General features: G+C 46.2%; 1 protein-coding gene across 2 annotated transcripts in view; it reads right to left on the reverse strand.

The window, feature by feature from the left end:
• The window catches only part of RAB28 (RAB28, member RAS oncogene family), a 59,242-nt gene extending 48,682 nt beyond the window's left edge, over positions 1-10,560 (reverse strand). Inside the window, exon 1 of one of the 2 annotated variants that reach the window (XM_081021629.1) lies at positions 10,114-10,560. In XM_081021629.1, the coding sequence (XP_080877755.1) occupies positions 10,114-10,188 (75 nt within the window). In that variant the 5' untranslated portion in view covers positions 10,189-10,560. The remainder of the gene's footprint in view (positions 1-10,113) is intronic. The other variant, XM_081021630.1, reaches the window with a different exon arrangement.
• Positions 10,561-24,392: the final 13,832 nt, after the last annotated feature.

The raw sequence follows: 24,392 nt of genomic DNA on the forward strand, positions 1-24,392 counted from the left end.
GCACTGTAACAAGCAAAGCACTTCAGAACGTTGTTTGTCTTCACAACAACACTGTCCAGGATTCAAAGACCACACAAATAGTTCATGTGCCCAAGGGGGCTTTGGACCTGTGTTTCCTTCCCTACATGGATGACTTTTGATGTTGATAGGTGTTGCAAAAACAGCTTGTCACATGGCCAAAACATATACCGTTCAAGTAAAAATGTTTTAAGAACATCTCACTAGGTTAGCACAAGCCCAAGAAGAGAACCAAGGCAAAGAGAAGGCAACCTGACTAAGACCACAGAACGAGTCCATGAAAGAACTGGGATGTGTATCTAGAATTCCTAAAAGCAAGTTTGAAATTCTATCCACTGGACTACTTTGCCTCTCACTTTCTGAACACTAATCTACTTCTGCAGATGTTAATGTATGAGAGGTTATAGAGATATTCAAGTTATGAATAAATGCAAGAGTTTAGAGGATATGCCTAGAAAACAAGAAGCAAATTTCCTATTAATATGTAGGCCTCCTAGCAATAAAACAATGTAAGTTTAGTGGAATAGAATCCATTTCCTAAAAGATATGCTTACTGATAATTGTGTTGCTGCTAAATTAAGCCCAATACATTTTCTAGAAAAAAGGGGGGAGGGAAAGGATTTTAGACTGTAAGCTGCAGACTGACTGAGAACAATAACCTACCTTACAGTGGTATCATAATTCATTTCAACGTTTATATATTTATTAATTAAAAATTATATTCACAATAAATTTATTTTGACATTTTGATTTGATAAATATCTTCCAAACAATATGAAAATATTTCAGTATTTCAAAATTGCATTTTAAAACTTTATAGGAAGTATATAAATTGTATGACATCAGAGAAAACTACAAAAATGAGAATGTCAGACATAATAAATAAATGAAAGAAATCACCAAAACTACCCTCATTTTGCAAACAGATTCCTACCTTAAAATATTCCTGTATTTTAATAAGAAATTATATAGGAATATTTAATTTTTTCCAAATCAGAAAGGTTATATACAGTATCCTCCCATCCTTGATTTATGGGATACTGTAAATATTGACTTTATCACTGTATGACACTCAATATTCCCTAAGAGGTTTCTAGAGGCATTAATGAACACACTCTTTGGGTTTACATCTGCCAATAAGTGCAATACATTTTCAACAACTCAGCAAAGTTTTCTAGGACAACTTTCATGATCTCCACTTAATGCAAAAGAATTTAGAGCAGAAAAATCAGGAGATGGGTGCCTTATTACTTTGCAGTTGATAAATGTAAAGTGCCCTATACCAACAGCTCAGGGGGTTGTGGGGAGAGAAAGAGAGACCAATATGTAACATAGCCAAGTTTTAAAAAACAAAAAACAAAACACTGAGGAATTAAAAATGAATCCATTATATCTGATTTACGATCTCTGGTAATTTGCTTTCACTGGAATCTAAGTACTACAAATAAAGCCTCAAGAAATACTCATAAACAAATAAACAAATCTCTTCTTGGCCTCAGGAGCCAAAATAATAAACCCTAAGGCCCCATTCTAGGCTCAGGTGGTTAAGAAACATTGCTTACATGTCGAAACACCCAGAATAGTACCCAGAAAGCAAAGGGCTATAAGAGCTCTGGCATGAAGTGCTGCTAGTAATCTGTATTCAGCAGAAACAGCCAAGTTATTGGGTCTTCAACACAGTTGTCAAACATGGGGGCCTTTTACAGTTTAAGATTCCCAAAGTAGCCCTCAGCATTCCTAGTTGATTTGCTGAAACTGAGGATTCTAAGTCTCAGAAGAAGAGAAGAAAGAGAGAGAACAATATACAACTGTTAAAATTCCTTCCATGTGAACTTCAGGTACATCTGTCTTAATCCTACAGCCTGTTCATTCCATTAGCTGTTATTAAAGGGGGTGATTAATCATCCTCTAACTAACCACTCTTTTGCTATATCATGTATTTATACTCTCCAAACTTAACTTCCAGTAAATACTTTTCTTTAGTCTTTTCCTTGTGGTTTTCTTTGCATTCCACAGCAGCACTTCCTTCTCGTCTCCACAAGCCTAGTCTGGCTGACAAATCTACTAGCACCCTATATTCCATTTCCCTTCCTGCTAGAGTGGGTTCACTGATCAAATGTTTTCAATTAAGGCTGCACTGAATTTTTGCCCTCTAATTTTTCAGAAGAAAATGAGAATTTACAGAAAGAAAAGTTTCTCACAAAAACATTTCTGCAAAATAACTTCTTCCTTTGTGCACTATTTGCTGGTGGGGCATAGCTGCTTCTTTCCACAGTTTGCCACTTCAGTGCCATTTTTTCAAACTATTGTTTCTCATTACAGCAAATCAGAATTGGAAATCATGATTTGAACAAGCATTCTGACTATCATGCATGTAAACCAAATTTAGTAACCTTCATTAACTACAGCCTAACCTGAATTGAGAAAGAGGTCCAGTTCAGACACAAAAGAGTCACTCAGCTAGACATAATTTGAGTGGGCACGCACCTAAGCATTCCACTACCACCCTGGTTTGCAATCCTAAATTGTAGGTGGTCCTTAAACTACAATTTCAGACATCAGGGAAACTCTGGTCCAAAAAAACCAGGAAGTCTCATTTGCAGCCGGTCACACAAGAGGAAAGGGAAGCAAACCAAAGTTTGGTGAGAAGTCCAGTTACATTTGAACCAGGCCACACTGACACATACACATGAATCACGACTCTTGTAAGAATTGCAGAAAGAGTGTTGGGTGTGAATCTCAATCAATTTCAAAGCCCTTATCAACATGGGAGTTGCTAATGCTACCTACATTTCTTAAAAGCTAGGGTATGGTCACTTTCCATATAGGGATATCATCAGGATGAAAAAAACAAGCTGTACCGTATTTTTCGCCCTATAGGACGCACTTTTTCCCCTCCAAAAATGAAGGGGAAATGTGTGTGCGTCCTATGGGGCGAATGCAGGCTTTCCCGGGGTTCCTGCAGCTCTGTGCCACCCTCCGGAGCCCGGCGCGAAGCCGCGCGGGGCTCCGGAGGGTGACGCAGAGCTGCCTGCATTCCGAAGCCTGGTGCGCGCTGAAGAGCGCGCCCGGGCTTCGCGCACCTCTCCGCAAGCCTGGGGAGACCGGCGCGGCTCCCTAGGCTTGCGGATAGCAGGCTGTTCTGGGGGCTGGGGTCGGGGGAAGCTCGGGCTTCCCCCACGCCTGCCCCGTGCCTGGGGGGGGAAATATTTTTTTTTTCTTTATTTCCCCCCCCCCCAAAAAAATTAGGTGCGTCCTATGGGGCGGTGCGTCCTATGGGGCGAAAAATACGGTACACACTTTAAAATGCTTTTTAAAAATGTAAAATAATAAAGACTTCCTTCAAAAGTAAGCGTCTCTAGTCCATAATTAGGGATAAAAGTTTAGAAGAGTATAATTCTAAGCATACAGCGTACAATATTATAGTCAAGTGTATCATATCATATAAGGCACTCATAACCATTATATGGTAATTCTCAATAAAATGGGAACAGATATGGTCAAACTGTAAAAACTCTACAAGCAACTGTGCCACACAATCCAAGAAACGTACTTCAGTGCTCCCAAAAACCAGTAATGAGCCCCCAACCCGCTGTATCTTCTGCTTGTTATTGCTCCATTAATATCAAGCTGAGTGCTCCTGTTTCTGGACAGAGGGCATGGCTCTTCTCCACTAGAGTTGAAGGCTGGGGTAAATGTGGCCTTCTAGATGATGGTGGACTACAACTCCTATCACTCCTGGACACTCACAATGAGGCTGTTCATATCGGAAAAGCCACAGGTTTCCCACACTAATATAGTTCATTGCTTCACATGTGTATGGTCCCAGATTCAGGTCCCAGCATCTTTAGTTAAAGGATATGAGGTATCAGAAAACAGAAAGGCCTGTGGAGAACAACACCAGCAGGGATAAACAGGCAGTTGCTCTAATTCTGTACAATATAACTAAGGGATGAGGCAGGGAGTGGCCAGGATTAGTCTTTTCAGTTGTGGCACCCCATCTTTGAAACACTCTCCCTAAGCAACTTCTGAAATCTCGGTGTCAAGCGTGAAGACCTTTTCAATGTCTGCAGGTAGCTCCAGTTTTGTAAACTTTGCAGCTTTGGTTATAATGTTGTGATAGGTTTTCCTTACTGCTGATTTACCATTAAGCTTTTGTTTGGGGTTTTTTGATCTACTATAAGTTACCCTGGGAGATCTTCCGAACTGAAGGGAGAGGTACTAAATATGTAAAATAAATACATTCTTTAGATTCAAGAAGCATTCAGCCAGTCACTGTTGGAAACAAAATACTGGACTAGGCAGATAGTCTGATCCAGCAAAGCAATTCTTCTCAACAACATCATCATCATCATCATCATATTTATTACCCACCCTTCACATTAAGATCCCAGGGCAGGTTACAGCTAGAAAAAATAATACAATATAATGAAAACAAATCCACCCCCAAATACCATACAATGCATATAAACTAAAACAGATTATATAGGAGGGGCACTAATAACAACAGTTCAATTATCAAAGACCAAGAAGAAGAGGTGTGTCCTTGGCAAAGTGAGTCTTGGCGCAGCTCCACCTATATCAGTTCATCCCCTGAGCAGCAAGTTGCTATTTAACTTCCCACAATGTCCCAGAATAATGCTGCACCAGAAGCACTGTGGGAAATTAAAATGGAAGGTGCCCAGACCAAACTGCCTAGCACTAATCAGAGACCCGTGGTAAGAGACAGGGCCATGGCCTGAGGATGCTATGTCATGAAGCTGGACCTGAAGGTAAAGGGACCCCTGACCATTAGGGTCCAGTCGTGACTGACTCTGGGGTTGCGGCGCTCATCTCGCTTTATTGGCCGAGGGAGCCGGCGTACAGCTTCCAGGTCTGTGGCCAGCATCACTAAGCCACTTCTAGCGAACCAGAGCAGTGCACGGAAACACCGTTTACCTTCTCGCTGGAGCGGTACCTATTTATCTACTTGCACTTTCGAACTGCCAGGTTGGCAGGAGCTGGGACCGAGCAACGGGAGCTCACCCTGTCACGGGGATTCGAACTGCCAACCTTCTGATCAGCAAGCCCTAGGCTCTGTGGTTTAACCCACAGCGCCACCTGTGTCCCATGGACCTGAATGTACATGCTTCTAAATGTACACTCTTGAACACTAAAGCATGATACAAGTAGTGCCTGCTATTTCTAGCACTAGAACCACACATTTTGAACTATTTTGGCTATCTGTAAATGTGAAAGAGAAGCCAGAAACTTTTAGAAAACAATCTTAACTATCCTTATAATTACTCTATGATTTTTTTATGATGGCTTGGATGGTAAATACTTCAGAGCTACATGAAGAGGCCAGAAACAATTTTAAACCAGGCTTGTGATACAAGTTAGAGAGGGCAAGCTGGCAGTTTATAGCAGGAATAAGCTGAAACTGCAGCACTGCACTAGGGCAAGGTACATAAGAGACTATCTTGGCTGTGAGGCCGGGAAGACCTGATCCCTGCCTTGCTGGCCTTTTTCCACCCGGCCTGGGAGGGCAGGACCTGGACTGACTCCAGATGCAAAAGCTGTGGCTGCTGAACAGATTCTTGGGTTGGAGTGTTGTTGAGGGGGTTTTGTGGAGGGTGGGGTTGTTGCTGTTATTGATATTAATTTTTTGCATCTTTATTTAGACCTTATTCTGATTTATATGGAAATTGTTCAATTCGGTTGTGTACTTTTTGGTGTTGTTTTGCCATGTTTGTAATATGTAATTTTATATTTTGTAAAATTATATTCTGTAATTTCTATACGGTTTTAACTTTAGAAAGGTGATTGATTGATTTAAGTTGCTCTCTATGAATCTGACACAGTATCAGCAAATTTACATTCTGCTATAGAGTCCGATTCCTCCACTATGCTCAGGGCTGGCCCTAGACATTTTGAAACCTGAGGCAAATCACAAAATGCCCCCACCACCACCACAACAGGGAAGGACGGGTGCATGAAGATCTACAACAGGAAGAAACAGGGTGGTGGAATCAAATCAACCTTACCTGATGGTTGACGTGGGAATCAAAGGCTGTTGTGGTGAGGAAAAGGGGCTCACTCTGAAACATGCTGGGTGGCTGCAGAGCCCAGGAGACCCCAACATTTCCCCCCAAGGGGTGGGAGGAGACCAGCAGCACCTCCTATTCACCAAGAGGCAGAACTTGGGGGTGGGATGACAGCTCCAGATCGCAGATCCAGTTTCCAAGCAGAAGGTCTAGCCATTGCCGTAGGCCAGATCTGCTGCCCCTGTGGAGCCTGCCACCTAAGGCAGTTGCCTCACCTTGCCTCATGGGTGGGCCAGACCTGACGATGCTCTACTTACATATATGACTCCACTGCTCTCTTATCCTAAGAGCAACTACCGTATTTTTCGTTCTATAACACGCACCCGACCATAACATGCACGTAGTTTTTAGAGGAGGAAAATCCGTAGGCATGCCACCCGTAGGCATTCCCTCCATAACACGCACAGACATTTCCCCTTACTTTTTAGGAGGAAAAAAGTGAGTGCTTTGGTGCAAAAAATACGGTAAACCCTTTCCCCTCATCATTCATCAGTGGGCACGGGGCACACTCCTTATGCTAAGCTATATCATTTTTATTAGGACAGAACTTTATTCTTCCTCATCTTAAATGAATGCTACTGAAAAGTAAATGGATGCAATATTGGTAATAGACCTAGTTCTCAATGATGTGCCTGGGCTATTCCACTTCAGACTGCAGGTGCGGAGACCTGCATCGCTGGATACTCTTGCATAGTACGGGGGGATCCCTTTACCCTACACTACTCACCATGATTTCCCACTCAAGTCCAGTTCAAAATGCATTCTAGTGCCCTTGGAAGGCTACCTAAGCTCATTTTTACTTTTAATCAAGTTAGGGACTTAAAAAAAACATTAATCTCCATTTCGGGACCTTTTGTGAATTTAACAGCTTTAAAAAGACTGCTATACAAATGCATTTGACTTTGTTGGCCCCTTCCCAGCTTTACTATAATAAAGCTTTATTGAAAACACTCAAGGGGAGCAGCAGAGGCCAACACACCAGCTCCAATACCACCACCACCCAAATTGTGCTCCTCAGCTTGTGGGGGCGGGGACGCCTCCTCACCAGTTTCAGAATCCTGAAATACCAGGGTTATTTGGAGAGCCAGTGTGGCATAATAGTTAGGACTATGACCTGGGAGACCATGGTGTGAATCCCCACTCAGCCATGAAGCTCACTGGATGATCTTGGGCCACTCACCATCTCTTAGTCCAGTGGTTCTCAAAGGGTATGGCAGGAGAGGATGGCGTGTGGCGGGAAGATTCAAGGACAAAGAAACATTTAAACATTTTCATGTAGTACAGTACAGTTCAGTACAATACGGGGGGGGGGTGGATATATTTTTTTAAATGAGAGGAGCATCAAGTGATACTGAGAACTATCTCATCCTATAACTGAGATTACCTTGCAAAAGCAAGCTCATACATCTCATTGAGGTTGTATACATACTTAAGGTACATATTTATACTTAAGGCTTGTTTATAATTCTATTGTGGAAATAATTCATGTTCTTATGTAGCTGAATTGCTTTAAAATTTCTGGATGTCCCATGATAATATTATAAAGTAAGGTAAAGGTAAAGGTACCCCTGCCCGTACGGGCCAGTCGTGTCCGACTCTAGGGTTGCGTGCTCATCTCGCTCCAGAGGCCGTGAGCCGGCGCTCTCCGCAGACACTTCCGGGTCATGTGGCCAGCCTGACGAAGCTGCAGCTGGAGAGCCAGCACCAGCGCAGCACACGGAAACGCCGTTTACCTTCCCGCTATAAAGCGGTACCTATTTATCTACTTGCACTTAAGAGTGCTTTCGAACTGCTAGGTGGGCAGGAGCTGGGACCGAACGACGGGAGCTCACCCCGCTGCGGGGATTCGAACCGCCGACCATACGATCGGCAAGTACTAGGCACTGAGGTTTTACCCACAGCGCCACCCGCGTTATTATAAAGTAGTTATTATAAAGTATTATAAAGTTATTATAAAGTAGTTGTGTACAAACAGTGCTATTACATATTATTATAAAGTAGTTATTATAAAGTATTATAAAGTATTATAAAGTTATTATAAAGTAGTTGTGTACAAACAGTGCTAGTTGCTGTTTCTTCTGTTTTCCAATGTTTTTCTTATCTATAAAAAAATTTGGTGTGGCACAAGCAATTTTTTTCTGCAAGTGTGGCCTCCAAGAAAAAGAATTGAGAACCACTGTCTTAGCCTAACCTCCCTCTAAGAGTTCTTGTGAGGATGAAATGGGGGAAAACGATGTACCCCTCCTTGGAAGATAAAGCTGTTCTATAATTTTAATGAATAAATTAGAAACCCTAGAAAGTTTTGATGTCTTTTTTTCTAACAATCTAAAACCCGTAATCATCATGTGACAGCCCAATCCTATTTTTGAAATGACCCTATTTTTAAATAGTAATAATAACAATAATCATAATTCCCACTGTGTTCAGTGGAGTGTTCTTCCAAACAGAGGAGCCCTGAGCTGCAAATGACAAAAGTGAATACAGTAGTACCTCGGGTTAAGAACTTAATTCGTTCTGGAGGTCCGTTCTTAACCTGAGGCACCACTTTAGGTAATGGGGCCTCCTGCTGCCACCACACCGCCACCACACAATTTCTGTTCTTATCCTGAAGCAAAGTTCTTAACCCAAGGTACTATTTCTGGGTTAGCGGAGTCTGTAACCTGAAGTGTCTGTAACCCGAGGTACCACTGTACTCTCGTGGGAAGGGCCGAATTTAGGTTTGATGAGGCCCTAAGCTACCGAAGGTAATGGGGCCCTTTATATGTCCAGCTGTCTTTTGTAAACAACAAATTGTTGCTGTTTTTTGTGTTGAATATATGCTATATGGTAATTTATGGACCTAATAGGTATCTAAAGCCATTTGCACATAACAAAATATGTATTTTATCAAAGTAATTGTTGAACTGAAATACAATTAAGAAGTATATTAATAGTGAAACACTGTTGCTGTATCTATGCTTTATTTGTTTTTTTATCTTATATTTCGGAAATGTACATCCAGGTTTTCTTCCTTTAAATTTTTGGGGGGCCCCAAGAGAGTGAGGCCCTAAGCTATAGCTTGTTTAGCTTATATGTAAATCCAGCACTGCTCACAGGGATTTTTTTTTGCAAGGAGGCGCTTCTTTAGTCACTTGAGCTCCCCCCTGCTTTAAGGAGCCCTGGCAGGTATCAGATCTGGCCCTATCATGGAAAGGATCCTTGTGTGGGGAGGGGTGTTCTTATTTATTTACTTTATTCTTTACACAGGCAAGATTAAGTGTTCTCCTGTTAGCATTTTGGATGGGCTGACATAAATGAATTCCTTGGTGTCAATAGAAGATACAACTCATGTGCTCCTGGAATGCCTTTTCTATAATGATCTTAGAAACAATTATATTCCCCCCTTGTTAAGAGTGCAGAAGGGAAGGATATCCCTTGCAAAGACCGGTTTGTTTGTTTTTGCTGTTTGATCCAGAGAAGTACATATCTTTCAGAACATCCCGATTCCTTGTTAAGGCTCTACAGATCCGTGCTACAAAACTTAAGGAAGGTATGGGAAATTTTTAAAAGGTTAAGGAGCAGAAAGGCAAGTCACTATTATTGTTATAATTACCATCGCTTTAATGTGCATATTGGCTGTTCGCTAAAACAAAATAAACTATTTGCTTTCTTAATTACATTGGGGGGGGGCCGGTAGCATCACTCCCCCCTCCCAACACAGACGATGTAACTAAATAAATAAGAAAACACCTCTTGGTGCTTTAAAGCATTTCAGGACACACACCCCCCTCGTGCGTTTGGTCCCTGTCATCTCTCTACAAGCACCCTGCGAGGTAGGCCGGCGATATTGAAGGGCGAGGGCGAAGGGCGGCCCGGACGGAGAGGCGCTGGCAAGGATCCCCCGCGAGACCCCAGACCCACAAGCCCGGCTCCGGCCTCCGGGGGTCTCCAGGGGCGCTCGGGGAGAGCGGTCCTCCCGCCCCCAATGACGGGCGACGGCGAGTCTCGCTCCCTCGGGGGGCTGACTGACCTTGCCGGAGGTGCCGTCGCCCAGCACCACGAACTTGAGCTGCCGCTCAGGGCACTCCTCCTCCGAGTCCGACATGGCCGGGCGCCTTCAGTCGCTGAGGGGCGAAGCCGCCGCCGCCGCCGCCGCCATCTTCGGCCCCCTCAGCGCTTTCCGTTAACGCCGACGCTGGGCGAGACCACCCGGCAGGAGAAGGGGGGGGAGCCGGCGACGGACACGGCCGCGGAGAGGCCACCGCGCGGGAGAAGACGCAGAAACGGGAGTTAAGCGGCGCCGAGGGACGCAGAGAAGAGGGAACCGCGAGCCGCCGCCGCCGCCTGAGAGCACGGACTGGAGAGCCTCCCCCCCCCCGCCCAGGAATGGTTCGCTCCGGAGCCCTGGAATGGGCAGCCGCGGCGTCTGGGGCTTCGTAACAAGGCCGGCGCGGTAACTAAGGGCCCGCGGAGGGTGAAAGGTGACAGGAGGGCGGGGGAAGAGGAAGGCGGAGCCCCGGTACCTGGGGGAGTGGGCGGGGCGCCGGAAGCGTCCGCCAATGGCAGGGGAGCACGAGGGAGGGAGATTGGGGCATGCGCGTTGCTTTGCCTGCAATTTCCAAAATTGAGAAACCATGGTTTGACGCACACAGCCGGCTTATAAAAACCATGGTTTGACACCCTCCTGCTTATAAAATTATGCATGACATGGAGAAAGTGGGCAGAGAAAAGACTTTCTCTCATTCTCATGACACCGAGAATGGAAGCTGGAAGATTCAGGACAAGGCAAAAGAAAGCACTGCAGGCGGTTAGCCTGTGGAACTCACTCCCACAGGAGGCAGTAACGGCTGCCAACCTGGACGACTTTGAAAGAGGGTTGGACAGATCCATGGAGGAGATGGCGATCGAAGCCATGATGACTGTGCTCTGCTTCAGCAGTTGGGAGGTGGCAGTGCTTGCAAATGCCAGTTGCTGGGAACCGTGGAAAGTGCTCTTGTGCTCAAGTTCTGCTCCCTGGTTTCCCTTAAGGAGGATCTGACTGACCGCTCTGAGAACAGGGTGGGGACTAGATGGGCTCAACAACCCCCTTCCCCTCACACATACAAACCACACAGCAGCCAACCAGTCTCCAGTCTCTTGTAATACCAACAAAAATAAATATATAAATAAAGGATTGATACACGCGATGCTGTCACAAAAATCCTGCACAAACACTAAGCAATAGAAAGAAATATAATTATCCCCCCATCTCAAAATCCATATGACAAAAGTGTCTCATACCAAATGTATACAAACTGCGAAAAAGAGTGAATTGAAAGTGGAGACACTATATGTACTTTTTGTTGTGTATTTGTTTGTTACACAATAAAACCTTTAATAAAAACTAAATTGAAAACAGAATTGCTCAGTATTGCTTAATATAGATTGGCTGTTCTTATATACACGTGAGCACAAACCTAAGCAGTTTTATTCAACTGTAAGACACCTCTCCATGCTACAAATTCAATGCAACATGCAGTAAAACCCTAAGTATGTTTACTTAGAGGTCCCATTGTGTTCAGTAGGATGTTGCTCCGTAGTAAGGGTGCTTAGAGTTGCAGCCTAATGCTTAACTTTCATCTCAAACACATTATTTCAGTACTCATTAACATACATCACTATTTTTCTCTTTCGCATCTGTTCACTCTATATAAATATGATACTGCTGAGTTTTGTACATGCCTCTGAAAGGACATTTCATAAGACACAAAGGAGCCTGGAGAAAGAGGGAAGACAGGTACATGAGTGACCATGACCTTGATTTTTATTGTGACACAAATTATTTTAGTAAATTGAGATAATGGGGTTTAGAACACATTGTATTCTTGCTAAGAATTCTGGCTCCCAGTGGAAAACTTCAGGCTTTATGAGCATTTCATTTACTGTGTGGAAAGGAAATTATATCTATAGGCAGTGCCTTGCAGATCAAAAGAACAGAAAGTCTCCACCATCATATCTCAGTTTAGTATCTGAAGACAGATTTTCCAAATAATTCAGCTCCAACAGCTGAAGCTGGATTTTCATAGGAATCATCCCTTTACATTTTCCTTTTTCCAAGTTCTAACACTAGGGATGCGGGTGGCACTGTGGGTTAAACCACAGAGCCTAGGACTTGCCAATTAGAAGGTCAGCGGTGCAACAGGGTGAGAGCTCCTGTTGCTCGGTCCCTGCTCCTGCCCACCTAGCAGTTCGAAAGCAGGAAGTGCAAGTAGATAAATAGGTACAGCTCCGGCGGGAAGGTAAACGGCGTTTCCGTGCGCTGCTCTGGTTCTCCAGAAGCGGCTTAGTCATGCTGGCCACAAGACCTGGAAGCTGTACGCCGGCTCCCTCGGCCAATAAAGCGAGATGAGAACCACAACCCCAGAGTCGGCCACAACTGGACCTAATGGTCAGGGTCCCTTTACCTTTAACACTAGGATGATCCCTGAGTTTTGATTTTGGATAGAACTTTAGCTGACCCTGTTACCAAGGCAGAGAGAACATCACAGATTATGAGGGAAAGTTCCACACACAAGCTCATACAGCAAGTACCGGTATTTAATTCCCAGCAAGCTTTCAAGCTGTGTGCTAACTCTCTGAAGGAATGGTTCCCAATTGGTGGTCCAGGGACATAACAAAAACTACCACAGAGGTATCAAATTTTTCAATTTTTCATGACATGGCTTTTGAAAAACAGGGGGTGTGTGCACAGTACTTTGCTAATTGAGAACCACTGCTCCAAAGTAATTCAAGATGAACTGGTCTCTTGCTGAGAACTGTACCTCTTCCTTCCATTGCTCCATCAATTCCGCTTCCTCCTGCCTCATTCCCACCCCTGGCCCTATGCCTCTCCCTCTGGGTTCCTCCCACCTACATGAAATTGAACAAAGGCCACGGGTTCCTCACCCCTGTCCTAAATCTTGTACCCACTTTTCACACCAAAGGGGTGTACGAGCATCCAGTATGTCTGGTTTAAGGGAGAACAGTCCTAAAATCGACTAGTTATATGATTGCTTTAAATTTTTGTTTCATTATCTGGCCCTCTAGGGCCAAGGGAGCCAAGTTTTATGTACGGTCTGCCATATTTTTTTAAGAGGTATGAAATGCAAGGCTGTCTGTCATCCCCGTGTGTGATATGAGACATGGATATCTGGATCTTGCAAAGGATATTACATGAGTGAGTGTAAATAATGAGGCTTTTAAAAGCCCCAGCTTAAGAATGCTGCCTGGTTCTGGCCCTGTGCTTGTACAAGCTATAATTTAAAAGGTTCAAGCCTTTTATTCAAAGTGACAGAAACCTACAAATTTTTATTGCTGTGCATTTAATAAAATTTACATTTACAAGCTGTCAGTTTGTAATGCTGAATAACTGCTAGCTTAGATGCTGAACAGCAGCCTGGGGTGTGCTCCAGGTTCATTACTACCCTGCTTCTGATGTTTTTTCAGATACATGGAATAATCCTTCAATCCAGGGAGCCGTTTTTTTGTTATCTCTGTTAATTCAACACTGGCACAAACACATCCATTGACGTTGCAGAGAGGCCAGGAAAATGAATTTATCATGCTCCCATAAAACAAGGCATAATTAAGAACTCCCCTTCTGCTTGTTTAATGTGCTAATATGAGAACATTAGGGCCAATGTCCCACCTAGGGCTCAGTTTCTGCAGCTGTCTGGTTGTTTGTTAATTTACAGACTCAATTATGTGGAGTCCCTTAAATCCACAGCAGTGGTGGGTGGTAAGCTAGATGGCTAATGAAGAAACACAAGGTAGAAAGCCACTTTAATGCCTGTTTTATATGCACCTTGGGTACCAATTTCTTGAGAACAAAGATCAAAGATTGTAACTTTAGGAATTCTCTAGGCGGGAATAAATCTGCATGGTATTAAGGCACACCTAAAAATTACAAGATGGCCAATATCCTTCAGAATCCGCAGTTTATTTTGAAGCAAAATGTTAAACCAAGTATTTGACTTTAAATCATAAAAATGTGGATCATCATCTAGCACAGATTATTAACACATTTAAGTTCCATTTATTTCAATAGAAAAGTTGGGCACATTTAAAACTCTTCTGCTCGAAAAAAATGAGGAAAAAATACCCTTAATTTTGACTGGGTCATGTTGGTTATATCTAATGGTTTCAATAGGAAATATGAGAAAGACTGTTCAGGAGGGCTTCTTAATAAGGGGTGAAATGGGCAGAAAGTTAGCCACTTTTAAAATCCCATTGATTTCATAGAGATTCAACAGATGCAATAATGTGTGTGCCTTTCTGACTCTTGTTAGGAAATTAGGGTGGTTTTAATTAGGGTGCTTTGTGAAATTTCAAAAGACCAGTGTTTAAGAAACCTCAAGATTATAATATCTCAAGGCAGGAGATGTACAATCCACATTGGTTCAACATCTTTGTCTCACACATGCTTATACTTTCTGGCTTTTGTTGAGTAAAAAGTAATTTTATTTCTTTTTTTAAAAGAGTGCATGCAAGTTGCATCTAATCTTTGTCATTAAACAAAGCCCGTGACATTTTAAGAAAATATACTGAACTGGGCACTGTGCCCCTGTTCACTTCATCACCAACCCCCTCACCAAAGCCGCCCCCCCCCACTTTTCACCAAAACCACCCCTTCCCACTTCTAGGGGCAGCACATCCTGTTTTGCCCCCTGTTTTGCCTCCCCATCCTGCCTCCCTTACCTGGGTTGTGCAGCGGCACCCGAGAAGCGGCAGTGGCTGTCAGCGAGTTCCAGCGGAATCTCATGAGATATGGCAGAGTGTATGATATCTCACAAAATTTCAGCAAGATCTCACTGGAAGCCACCACCACTGCTTTTCCTCACCAGCAGAGGAAGTGGCAGGGTGAGTGGGGTGCCCTGCCCCACCCCTTACTCCTCACCAAATCCACCCCTCCCACCCCTCCCACAAGCACTCCTTGGCAAAGCCACCCTCTCCCCTCAGAGCTCACCCAAACACCCTCCCATCTCCCCTCCCTTCTCTTCTTAGACCTTGCCAAACCTCTACAGCTCACAGACTAACATAATCCAGGCAAGGGCAAAAATAATGCATCTCCCAAACTAAGTCTTGACCCCAGCAACAACCCTTAAGCAATATCCCATCCTGATAACTAGAGCAGTGGAAAGGAAATGGGTCACACAGAGAGCAGCAGGGACCAGTAAACCACAGAGAAATTTAGCAGGGAAACCAGAAGGTGCAAACCCCCCCCCCCATGGTGTCTGATATCTACATAGTAAAGCACAGAGTATGGGAAATAAACAGGAAGAACCTGAGATTCTAATGTTGAAATGATGTGATTTACATTGAGAATTGGTGGCAGAAGCCTCATGACTGGAATATAGCAACTGAAAGTTAGACCTTATTCAAAAGGAATAGATCTAGCAGAGAAAGAGGGGCAGTGACATTCCACATCAAGAACATGTTACACATGCATGGAAACCTGTGAATCTGAGAGTAGAAGTAATATTGAAAAGATCCAGGTTAGGATAGCCTAGAGCATGGGTAGGCAAACTAAGGCCCGGGGGCCGGATGCGGCCCAATCACATTCTCAATCCGGCCCCCGACAAGGGAATCAGCGTGTTTTTACATGAGTAGAATGTGTGCTTTTATTTAAAATGCATCTCTGGGTTATTTGTGGGGCATAGGAATTCATTCATTTTCCCCAAAAAATATATAGTCCGGCCCCTCACAAGGTCTGAGGGACAGTGGACCGGCCCCCTGCTGAAAAAGTTTGCTGACCCCTGGCCTAGAGAAACAAAAGTGATATTGGTGTGACAGAATGCCACAGACCATCCAGGTAGCCAGAAGACATGAGTGCTGCTTTTCTGAGACAGATTGCTTTCACATACGAGAGTCATATATTTATAGTGAAGGAGTTCAACTCTCCTCACATTTGAAAGTCTGACTGTTAAGAGTTAAATGTCCAATGGAGCTTCATCCTCCAATGGAAGGAAGGAAGGAAGGAAGGAAGGAAGGAAGGAAGGAAGGGGTGAGCTTAGATTTCATTCAAAAGTGCTGCTGCCTGTCCATCACTGAAATGTGTCTGTGGGTGAACACTGACTTCTGCCACTGCCAAAGCAGCATTGGCAGCAGAGAAAGCTTGTAGGTGCTATTTCATGGCTGCCACAAATGGGAGGCCGGGCAGGCAAGCGTCACACTGGCCTTTCTTGCGCTTGCTGTGTGCAAGGCCTGCCTGGAAGCTGAATGCCCAGTGCTGAAGGGGAGCCTTTCTGCCATGCAGGCCCTGAAGCGCCTACTGCTACCTCCCGAGGTAAGCTGCTGGCCTCAGGTTCACCTTTGGCCAGTCTCCATTGGGTCACTAAGACTGGGAGCATCCTCTTCCCTGGCCCCTGTGGGGCGGCATGAGGAGGCACTTCTCTCTGGGGGCGGGGGGGGCAGCTAAGAGACCAGGGTGGGCAGCAGCAGCTGCCCAGAGGACTCCTAAGGAGAGGGAAGAAGAGAGGAGGCTGAGGGAACACTCCACAAGGGAGGGTGTACAAAAAAGGGTTAAGAGGCTGCCAGCTCTGTAGGCAAGGGGTGACATAACTGGGCTCCTGAGATCCACAGGGGTGCCACAGAAAGAATGTAGTTCAGGGGTCAGCAACCTATGGCCCAGGGGCCGGATAAGGCACAAGGGACTCGTATATCCAGCCCGCGGTGCCCCCCGCCACTGCCAGCCACTGCCGCCCACTCTTACTGGCACAGCACGGCACGGGGACCCACTTCCGGGTCAGAGGAGCACCGGAAATAGCTTGTGCACATGCGTACAGGCCTACTCCGACCTGGAAGTGTGCCCGAAATAGTGTGGGCATGTGCTCCCCACCCTCCGGCCTGCCATGTGATTGTCGCTCAAGACACTGGCCTGAAGCAAGGAAAGCTTGGAGACCCCGATGTAGTTCATCAAGGGAGCCATGAACTCAAACCTCTCAACTAGATGTCCATCAGAGTCTCTTCCAATTATCTGGTTGCATATCTATTGAGAATGTTTTTCTTTACAGCACTGGCCTCAAGCAGTTCAACTGTGCATGGGATGGGCCCAGCCAGCAAGTTAAGTGGTCTTTGGTCTTGTTGATTCCGATGGAAGCATGTGCTTATCTTCTCCCATTCTCTCTTCTAAGAGCCCATTTCAAGGATGGCCGAAATCATGAGTATACCATTCATAAAAATACATATGCCAGAGAAACAGCAGGTGTGGTCATTTCCATGTGTCTCTTGTGATATCCAGAGTGGAATGCTTTCATAAACTTCACCAAAATAAATCTTTTCTGCTTGGGGAGGACTGTCCCCTAATAACACCAGCTGCCACTTGTGGGATATTTACAATGCAGTCAAACCAATAATGCATGTTGACTAGATAGGCGCTTGATAGGAGCTGAAACTGAGAGTCCTGTAAGTTTTTTAGAGAGGACTCTGAGAGGCACTAGCATGGTGCCCTGCAGGGGGGTGTAGCCACACAAAATCTCCTTACCTGCCAGGTAACTTCCTCTTCCTCTTTGCTCTTCCACCTCATTCCCGCAATGTGAGAACCATCTTAAGATAGACTAAGGTATGCCTTCATAACTGGATTACCATTTTAAGCCTGCTGTATCTGTTACTCTTCAAGAAGTATTCTGAGTAAGTACATGTTATTTTTACCTTTTACAAGATTGTCTGTGTGATTATTGTTTTAAGGGGGAGAAAAGGGGGAAATACCAGGAGAATCCAGTCTGCCTCGAAGCATCCTGGATTACTTAAAACTAAAAGGCAAAAACTAGCCTATCTAAGTTTCCCTTTTAAGTTGCAAAGAAAAGCACTCCGCTGAGCTCAAACACGTGAAGAAGGAATAATATTATCTAATAAATATATCCTCTCCTAGCATCTATAAACACCCCTATGCCACTGAGGCCATAGCGGCGTAATTCCTGAGGAATAAGACCCACTGTGTTCAACAGGACTTTTACCCAAGTAAAATGGGAGAGCTTCTGTTTGAGAACTATATTAAAATACATAACAAATGCAGTAACTTAGATTACTTGTCTCTGCAATAAGAATTCTGCTTATGAGAAGCAAGCCTTAACTCCTGTTAGATCAGCCATCTAAACACACACCCTCTGCTCTCCAGACAACGCCCTTTTCTATTTTTTTGTTCACTTTTGCAATCCCAAGCAAGCAAACATACTAGGAAAGAGTTAGCCCCATTGAGCAAAGCAGGTCTTAGCGCTGCTGGCTTTCTGCAAAATAAAAATGCCCTTAGGATCGCGCTGCGCCTCTGCTTCAGCTGCATCCCCACCTGGGCCATTCTGCTGGAAAGCCTTTCCTCGCTGGCGCAGCCTCTACGAGACCCTGGGCACCTCTAAAGCCAGGAATGCGCCTCACGTGACGGGAAAGAATGTGAAAACACAGCGAAGGAGTAGGAGAAACAAACGATAAATCCCGTTTGTCAGCAGGTCAGAGCTGGCACACTCCGGGCTACCGGGAGACGGCCGGTCGCTGTTGGGGGGGGGGCAGGGGGAACAAGGCACTTCTCTTTCGCCGCTCCTGATCGAAAAGAAAACTGTTGCAAAGAAAAGGGGCCGCTGCTGCGGGGGGACCTGAGGCACACCCCAAAATGAGATCCCCTCCCTGCCAGGGAAGAAGGAGGGAGGGAAGATCTGCAGTAGGAACAGAGAGGGAAGAAAGCTTGGCCTTGGGATCTGCTGCCCCGGTGGATCCTGCCGCCCGAGGCAATTGCCTCATCTGGTCTCCTGGGTGGTCCGGCCTTGCTGGGGCTCTGCTCCATTTTCTGCCACATAGATTTCTCCACACCACCACCTTCCTCCGAAAAGACCTCCATCCATTTGCTCGGGAGTCAGTCCCCTTATTGCAACAGAGGACATGCATAGGATCGCCCTGTGAGCGGATTTATTTGAGAGCTCTCTACCTCCCACTCCGTGTCAGCAAACGTTTCTGACTCCCCGTTGATGAACCAGAGCAGCAGCCCCAGGCTCACACACCCGCACCAAAAGAGAGAGAGAGAGAGAAACCTAGGCTGGGGAACTGAAGGAAACATTGTGGGCAGTGCTGGCCACCTAGCGTGGGTTTGTGCGCGTGGAAGGGCTGAGAACTCCGTTCTGGCGCCGAGCACCAAGGAGGAGCCTGGGCTCGCTTCAGAGGCGCCGGAAGTGCAGACCCCCTCCCCCCTCCCCCTATTGTTTGGCTCCTGCTTCAGTCGGTGGTCCTCGCCGGGACGTCCATGAAACTCCACCGCAGATCCCTCCCGCGGGAGGTCTGCTCACCCCTCTCTTCCTCCCTCCGATGGCAAGGCATGGAAAACAAGAAGGGAAGAGGCGGCGGCAGCAGGCCGCTGTCCTTTGCAGCGGCAGCCTTTTTCTTTCTTCGTTCCCGGAGGGCCTTGGGAGTCCCCACTCCGGTTATCCGCCTAAGCCTGCCTTAGCCACGTTTCAACAGTGTGCAGTTGTGGGGAGGGTATTGCTACCATGTTGTGTATGTTTGTGTTTTTATATTGCAAGCCGTACTAGCCAGATAGGAGGGCCTGGGTTTGCAGCGAGGACAGGGTTGCGGGGAGCCAAGTCCCACCCGAGTTCACTTGAACATGGGACTCAGTTTCCCCGACGGCTGCCTTCCGCTCTAAGCGCACTATGGAAGCCTGCGCCTCTTCCCTCCTTCAAATATGCACAGTCTGCCTCGGGGATGGTTTGAAGCACTTGCAAACTCCAGGCGAGAAAACAATCGTCCTACTGTCAGACTCCAATACACTCCTTCCTTCCCTCCCTCCCTCCTTGGTAATCACTGCGCGGTGAACGTGGCCGCAGTGACTGCGCGCAGCGGCTGCGCGGAAGGGACGTGCGCGCCAGCCCGCGCCTTGGAGACGCGCGGAGTCCAGACGGAAACATTCCGAGGTTATTTCTATTGATATGGCACGGCGACTGCAGTGAACCACTAGCATTGTAAATATCACCATGTTTTACACGAGACACTTTTTTAAAAATTATAGACTCCATAAGAAACGCTATTGGCACTACGGGGTATGTATTAAACTGGTCTTCCCATTCTTGATTTGGCTGCTTATTGCGACCCGCCTCGGCTTCTCTTTTGAAAAAGAAAAAGCGGTATACAAATGTGAAAATAAACACGCGAGTTTCCTCCAAGGGCGTGACAACCGAGTCTGCCTCTGTTTTCTCCGACGGAAATTGCGTTGAGTTCAGTTCCTAGTAAGCTATTTTGGACAGGAGCCTAAGTGCACAGCAAGCAGGCATAAGCGCGATAAACTGCCATTATGTCGCATCTTAAATGATTTCTTTCTAGATGCTAATTTTGCTTTTGCAAAAAAAGAAAAAATAGAAAAACAGGTTCGGGACGGGACCTCCAGGTTTCGCAACGGATGTTTACATTTGTGTCAGGAACAAAGACCACCAGTTTCTACCGCGTCCGTCGTAAAACTGCTTGTGTATCCCAATGCATTTAAATGGAATATTATTGCACGGAGGGGTCCAGGAAAGAGAGGGCGACGCGGGTTACAATCGTCGTCCCACCATTCCCCAGATTAGCCAGCGGCATTGCAGCTTCATTAAGAATCAGTTTGGATCAGTTATTTACAGGTTCTCAGATGTCTTTAAAATAAAATTTTTAAAAATCCAAGCGTACATATGATTGGGTTAAAGCAATTTCGGCAATATTAAATGAGATAGTTTAGAACGTTATAACTGACCCATTTAAAATGCAGGTGTAAAAATTTACATGGAAAGTAGGCGATATTCATCATGCCTTGAGCACCTAACACGCACCAATACTCCCCCCCAAGCAAAAACCTCCTGGGGCCCTTACTGCAGCTGGAACCCATATTTTTATTATTAAATAAGTCCTATCCACAAGCCTGCAATAGTAAACATGTGTGCAGCGCCTACTCTATTTGAGCGCAGCCTCAGCATGGGTGACGTCTATTGAAAACAATGGGACTTGTTTCCGATTAAACATGCAAAGATCGGACTACCTGATATGGAAGGAGGCACCGGGGATTTGAACTCGGATTTCTCTATATGGGTGCAAACCCAGAGAGAGAGCCACGAGACTTATGATGTGTCTGGGATCTGAGCGGTATGGAGACTTATCTTCGTGTGAAGGTGATGAATACAGCAGTGCCTTTCTTCCGCTTTGAATTCTGATAGAACTCACATCTGAACGTTTAAACCAGGTCCACGGAGAAAAAGCTGCGTTTGAGCTGGTGCGGAAGCTCTAGATGTGGTTTCTGACTAGCAAAGAAGGTCCATTCACACGTGCAAGTTAGCGCTTGATGTAGCAAGCTTTACGAAAAGAGCGTGAGCGTGTGAATCAGCCCTGTTTCATTGGATGATTTAAGGTAAAGGTAAAAGGTTAAGGACCTTTGGACGGTTAAGTCCAGTCAAACTTGACTATGGGGTTGCGGAGCTCATCTCTCTTTCAGGCCGAGCGAGCCGGAGTTTGTCCACAGACAGTCTTCTGGGTCGTGTGGTCAGCATGACTAAGCCGCTTCTGGTGCAGCAAAACACCTTGACGGAAACCAGAGCGCACGGAAACCATTTACCTTCCTGCCTCAGCGGTACCTATTTATCTACTTGCACTGGTATGCTTTCCAACTGCTAGACTGGCAGAAGCTGGGACAGAGCAACTGGAACTCACCCCCTTGCGCTGATTCATGAGCTGATTTATTTGCCCCTTGTCTCTAGATCGGTGGGGCAGGCGTCCTTTACAATGGACATTTGGGGTCCTAGTCCACCTATCATCCTGAAAGTCTATGACGTTCGGTGGGTTGACCTTTCAAAGACACGGAGGATTGCACCAGAGTAAATCGGTTAGGCAGAATCTGGCTCTTAAATATACTACATATACTTGAAGGGGGAAATAACGCTTATTTAAGTGAAGTTTACCCGCAAGTAAATGGATTTCGGATGGCGATAGGCTTGCGTGCTCAAGCAGTTCAATGCCCAAGTGCCTCTGAAATTGTTGGGTGGTGTCACCATAACTGGTCCCGCTTCGTGGCTGTGCAATAAGCAATTTATTTGCCATGCCCAGGAAGTCTCTTCTGTGTGTTGTGTTGGAATCCCGTGAGGAAACAGATTAAAGAGATCAGCATTTAGACACCGTTTCTTGTGGTCGAAATGAAATCGGATCTGATTACAGAAGGCGGCTGACTGCCCACCTTTACCGGGAGTGGGGAGGCATTATTTGGCTCCCTTGCACAGCGCAACCCACACGCGGGAGTATTCTTAAGGAACCCAACGGGACTACTCCGGAGCATGCGGTCCGCGGATCGCATTCTTTTGTAGTTCTGAGGGCGCCCTGCGGATGCTGTTGCCATTTTCCTCCAGCGGTTTCATCGCCCTTTGCAGCCCAGGCTGCCGACCCGAAATTTGCTGGATTAGCGAGGCTAGGTCTGGCTTGCTTCTTCCATCTGAAGACCTCGAAGGCCTCGAAAGGAAACCGAAAAACATAGGCCCTTCTGACGCTTTAAAGCTCTTCCCGGATTTGTTTTTTATTTATTTATCTTAAAATCGTACTAATAGCGAGACGAGTTTATGGTCGGACGCTGACGTATCCAATTGGAGCGAACTGCTTAGGTGACTAAGTGTCCACCGCTTGGAGAAAAGGGAGCCGCATCCCTGACCCCCATTTTGCCTTCCTCTCGTAAGGAGGGACTTGTTAGGGTCCTTGATCCGCAGGAAGAGCAGTAATTCCAGCGACGCCCAATGCCCTCTCGAAAGCTCAGGGCGCTCGGAAAGCTGGCTACTTATTGCGTAAAAGGAATCCTGGTGGCGGCGGTGGAAACGCCACGGGACAATCGGAACATCCCGTTTGCAGCCCAGTAGGCAGGCGCAAAATCATTGCTGTAATAGTGAATTCTGTCATGCCGTTGCAGGTCAGGATTAATATTATTCCAGATCGTTAGCTATTTCCCTTTCTTACACAGCTTTGAAGGGCATATCAACGCCAATTATAGACGCAGAATAAAGGCAGAGAAACCTTATCCGTAAGGTGATGTTTCAACGGTATTAGACTAACAGGGGTAAAAAAGGCTGGTCAACTGAATTTCTGATTTTTGCAATGGAAACAGTCAGAAAGGCTATAGTTGTAACTGGAAAGCGAAGGAGCCCTTCTGGGGTCCCCTTTCTCCTTCTCTTCTCTCAAAAGGGACCTCCAAATTATTTCCAAATCTTCTCGGGAGCCTGATTCGGAGTCAACAGAAGTAGGTTGTTAAGACAGATCCAGAGTCTGCCGCCCCTTCCCTGTGCCCTTTCTTCCCTCTCGCATTAATCGAGCCCAGGATTAAAAACTGCAACGGGCAAGGGAAATGTGGATCACAACATGTGGATACTCTACAAGGGGACCTCTCGGAGAAAAGCAGGGTAAAAGGAGAAGAGGAGGAGATGTCACTAGGTGGAAACTCCACAATCCTGGCAGCCTCCCTGCTCGGAGAGCGTTTGAGTCGGTGTGGATTTCCTTCCACCCACCGACCTTGCCCAACCTACAGGTCCCCGGAAAGTGAAGGGGCCGAAGGGAACTCAAATCCCATTCATCGAAGGCAATCTCACAGCCTTCTTCGCGTCCGAGAGCAAATCCGATCCCCAAACCAGTTCAAAGCGTGGACTGAGGCGGGGTGGTCTCTCCCGCTGGCTGCAAAGTCTACATTTTGATTGCATGGTTTGCGGGGCAAGGACTTTTCCTTGGCTTGCGTTTTTTCTGCAAAGCGACGTGCACATTTAAGCGAATCTTGGCTTCAAAGAGGGTGGCGAGAGAGAACCAGCAGTTCCCACCCTTTGCCCCGGAGCCGTTTTAAAGTCCCTGCCCTTCCTTTATCGCTCAGATCTGAGCCAAAGAAAACAGCACCAAGCGCTCCGGAGGGAGCCGCTGAACGGAGCAGAAAGTGTCACCCAACGGACGGGGCGACCCCAATAGGGCAAAGAGGGGGACGCACCTCCACCCACACGCTGGGCCGACAGGGTGCTGAATGAGACCCAGGCCCATTTGGTCCAGCATTCCCCTCCCCGGCCTGGGATTTATCTAAGCCAGAGGCAGTCAACGCGGCGCCCGGCAGACGCTGCGCGACTCCAGCTCCCAGCAGTTCCTACCATTGCCTAGGCTGGCTGCCACTGCTGGGAACTGGAATGCAACTGTACCTGGAGCCTGGAGGGCACCGCGTTGGCAAGCCAATCTGCTGGTCGTCGTCATCACCAGCGGCGGAGGGGGGGGGGCACACGGCAAATCCTTCCGCACCTGGAGGTCTCTCCTCCGCAGCTGCTGATGGATGTGGGTGGTGTGAGCGAA

The sequence above is a fragment of the Podarcis pityusensis genome (genome assembly GCF_964106645.2).
Source record: "Podarcis pityusensis genome assembly, chromosome: 9".
NCBI lineage: Eukaryota > Metazoa > Chordata > Lepidosauria > Squamata > Lacertidae > Podarcis > Podarcis pityusensis.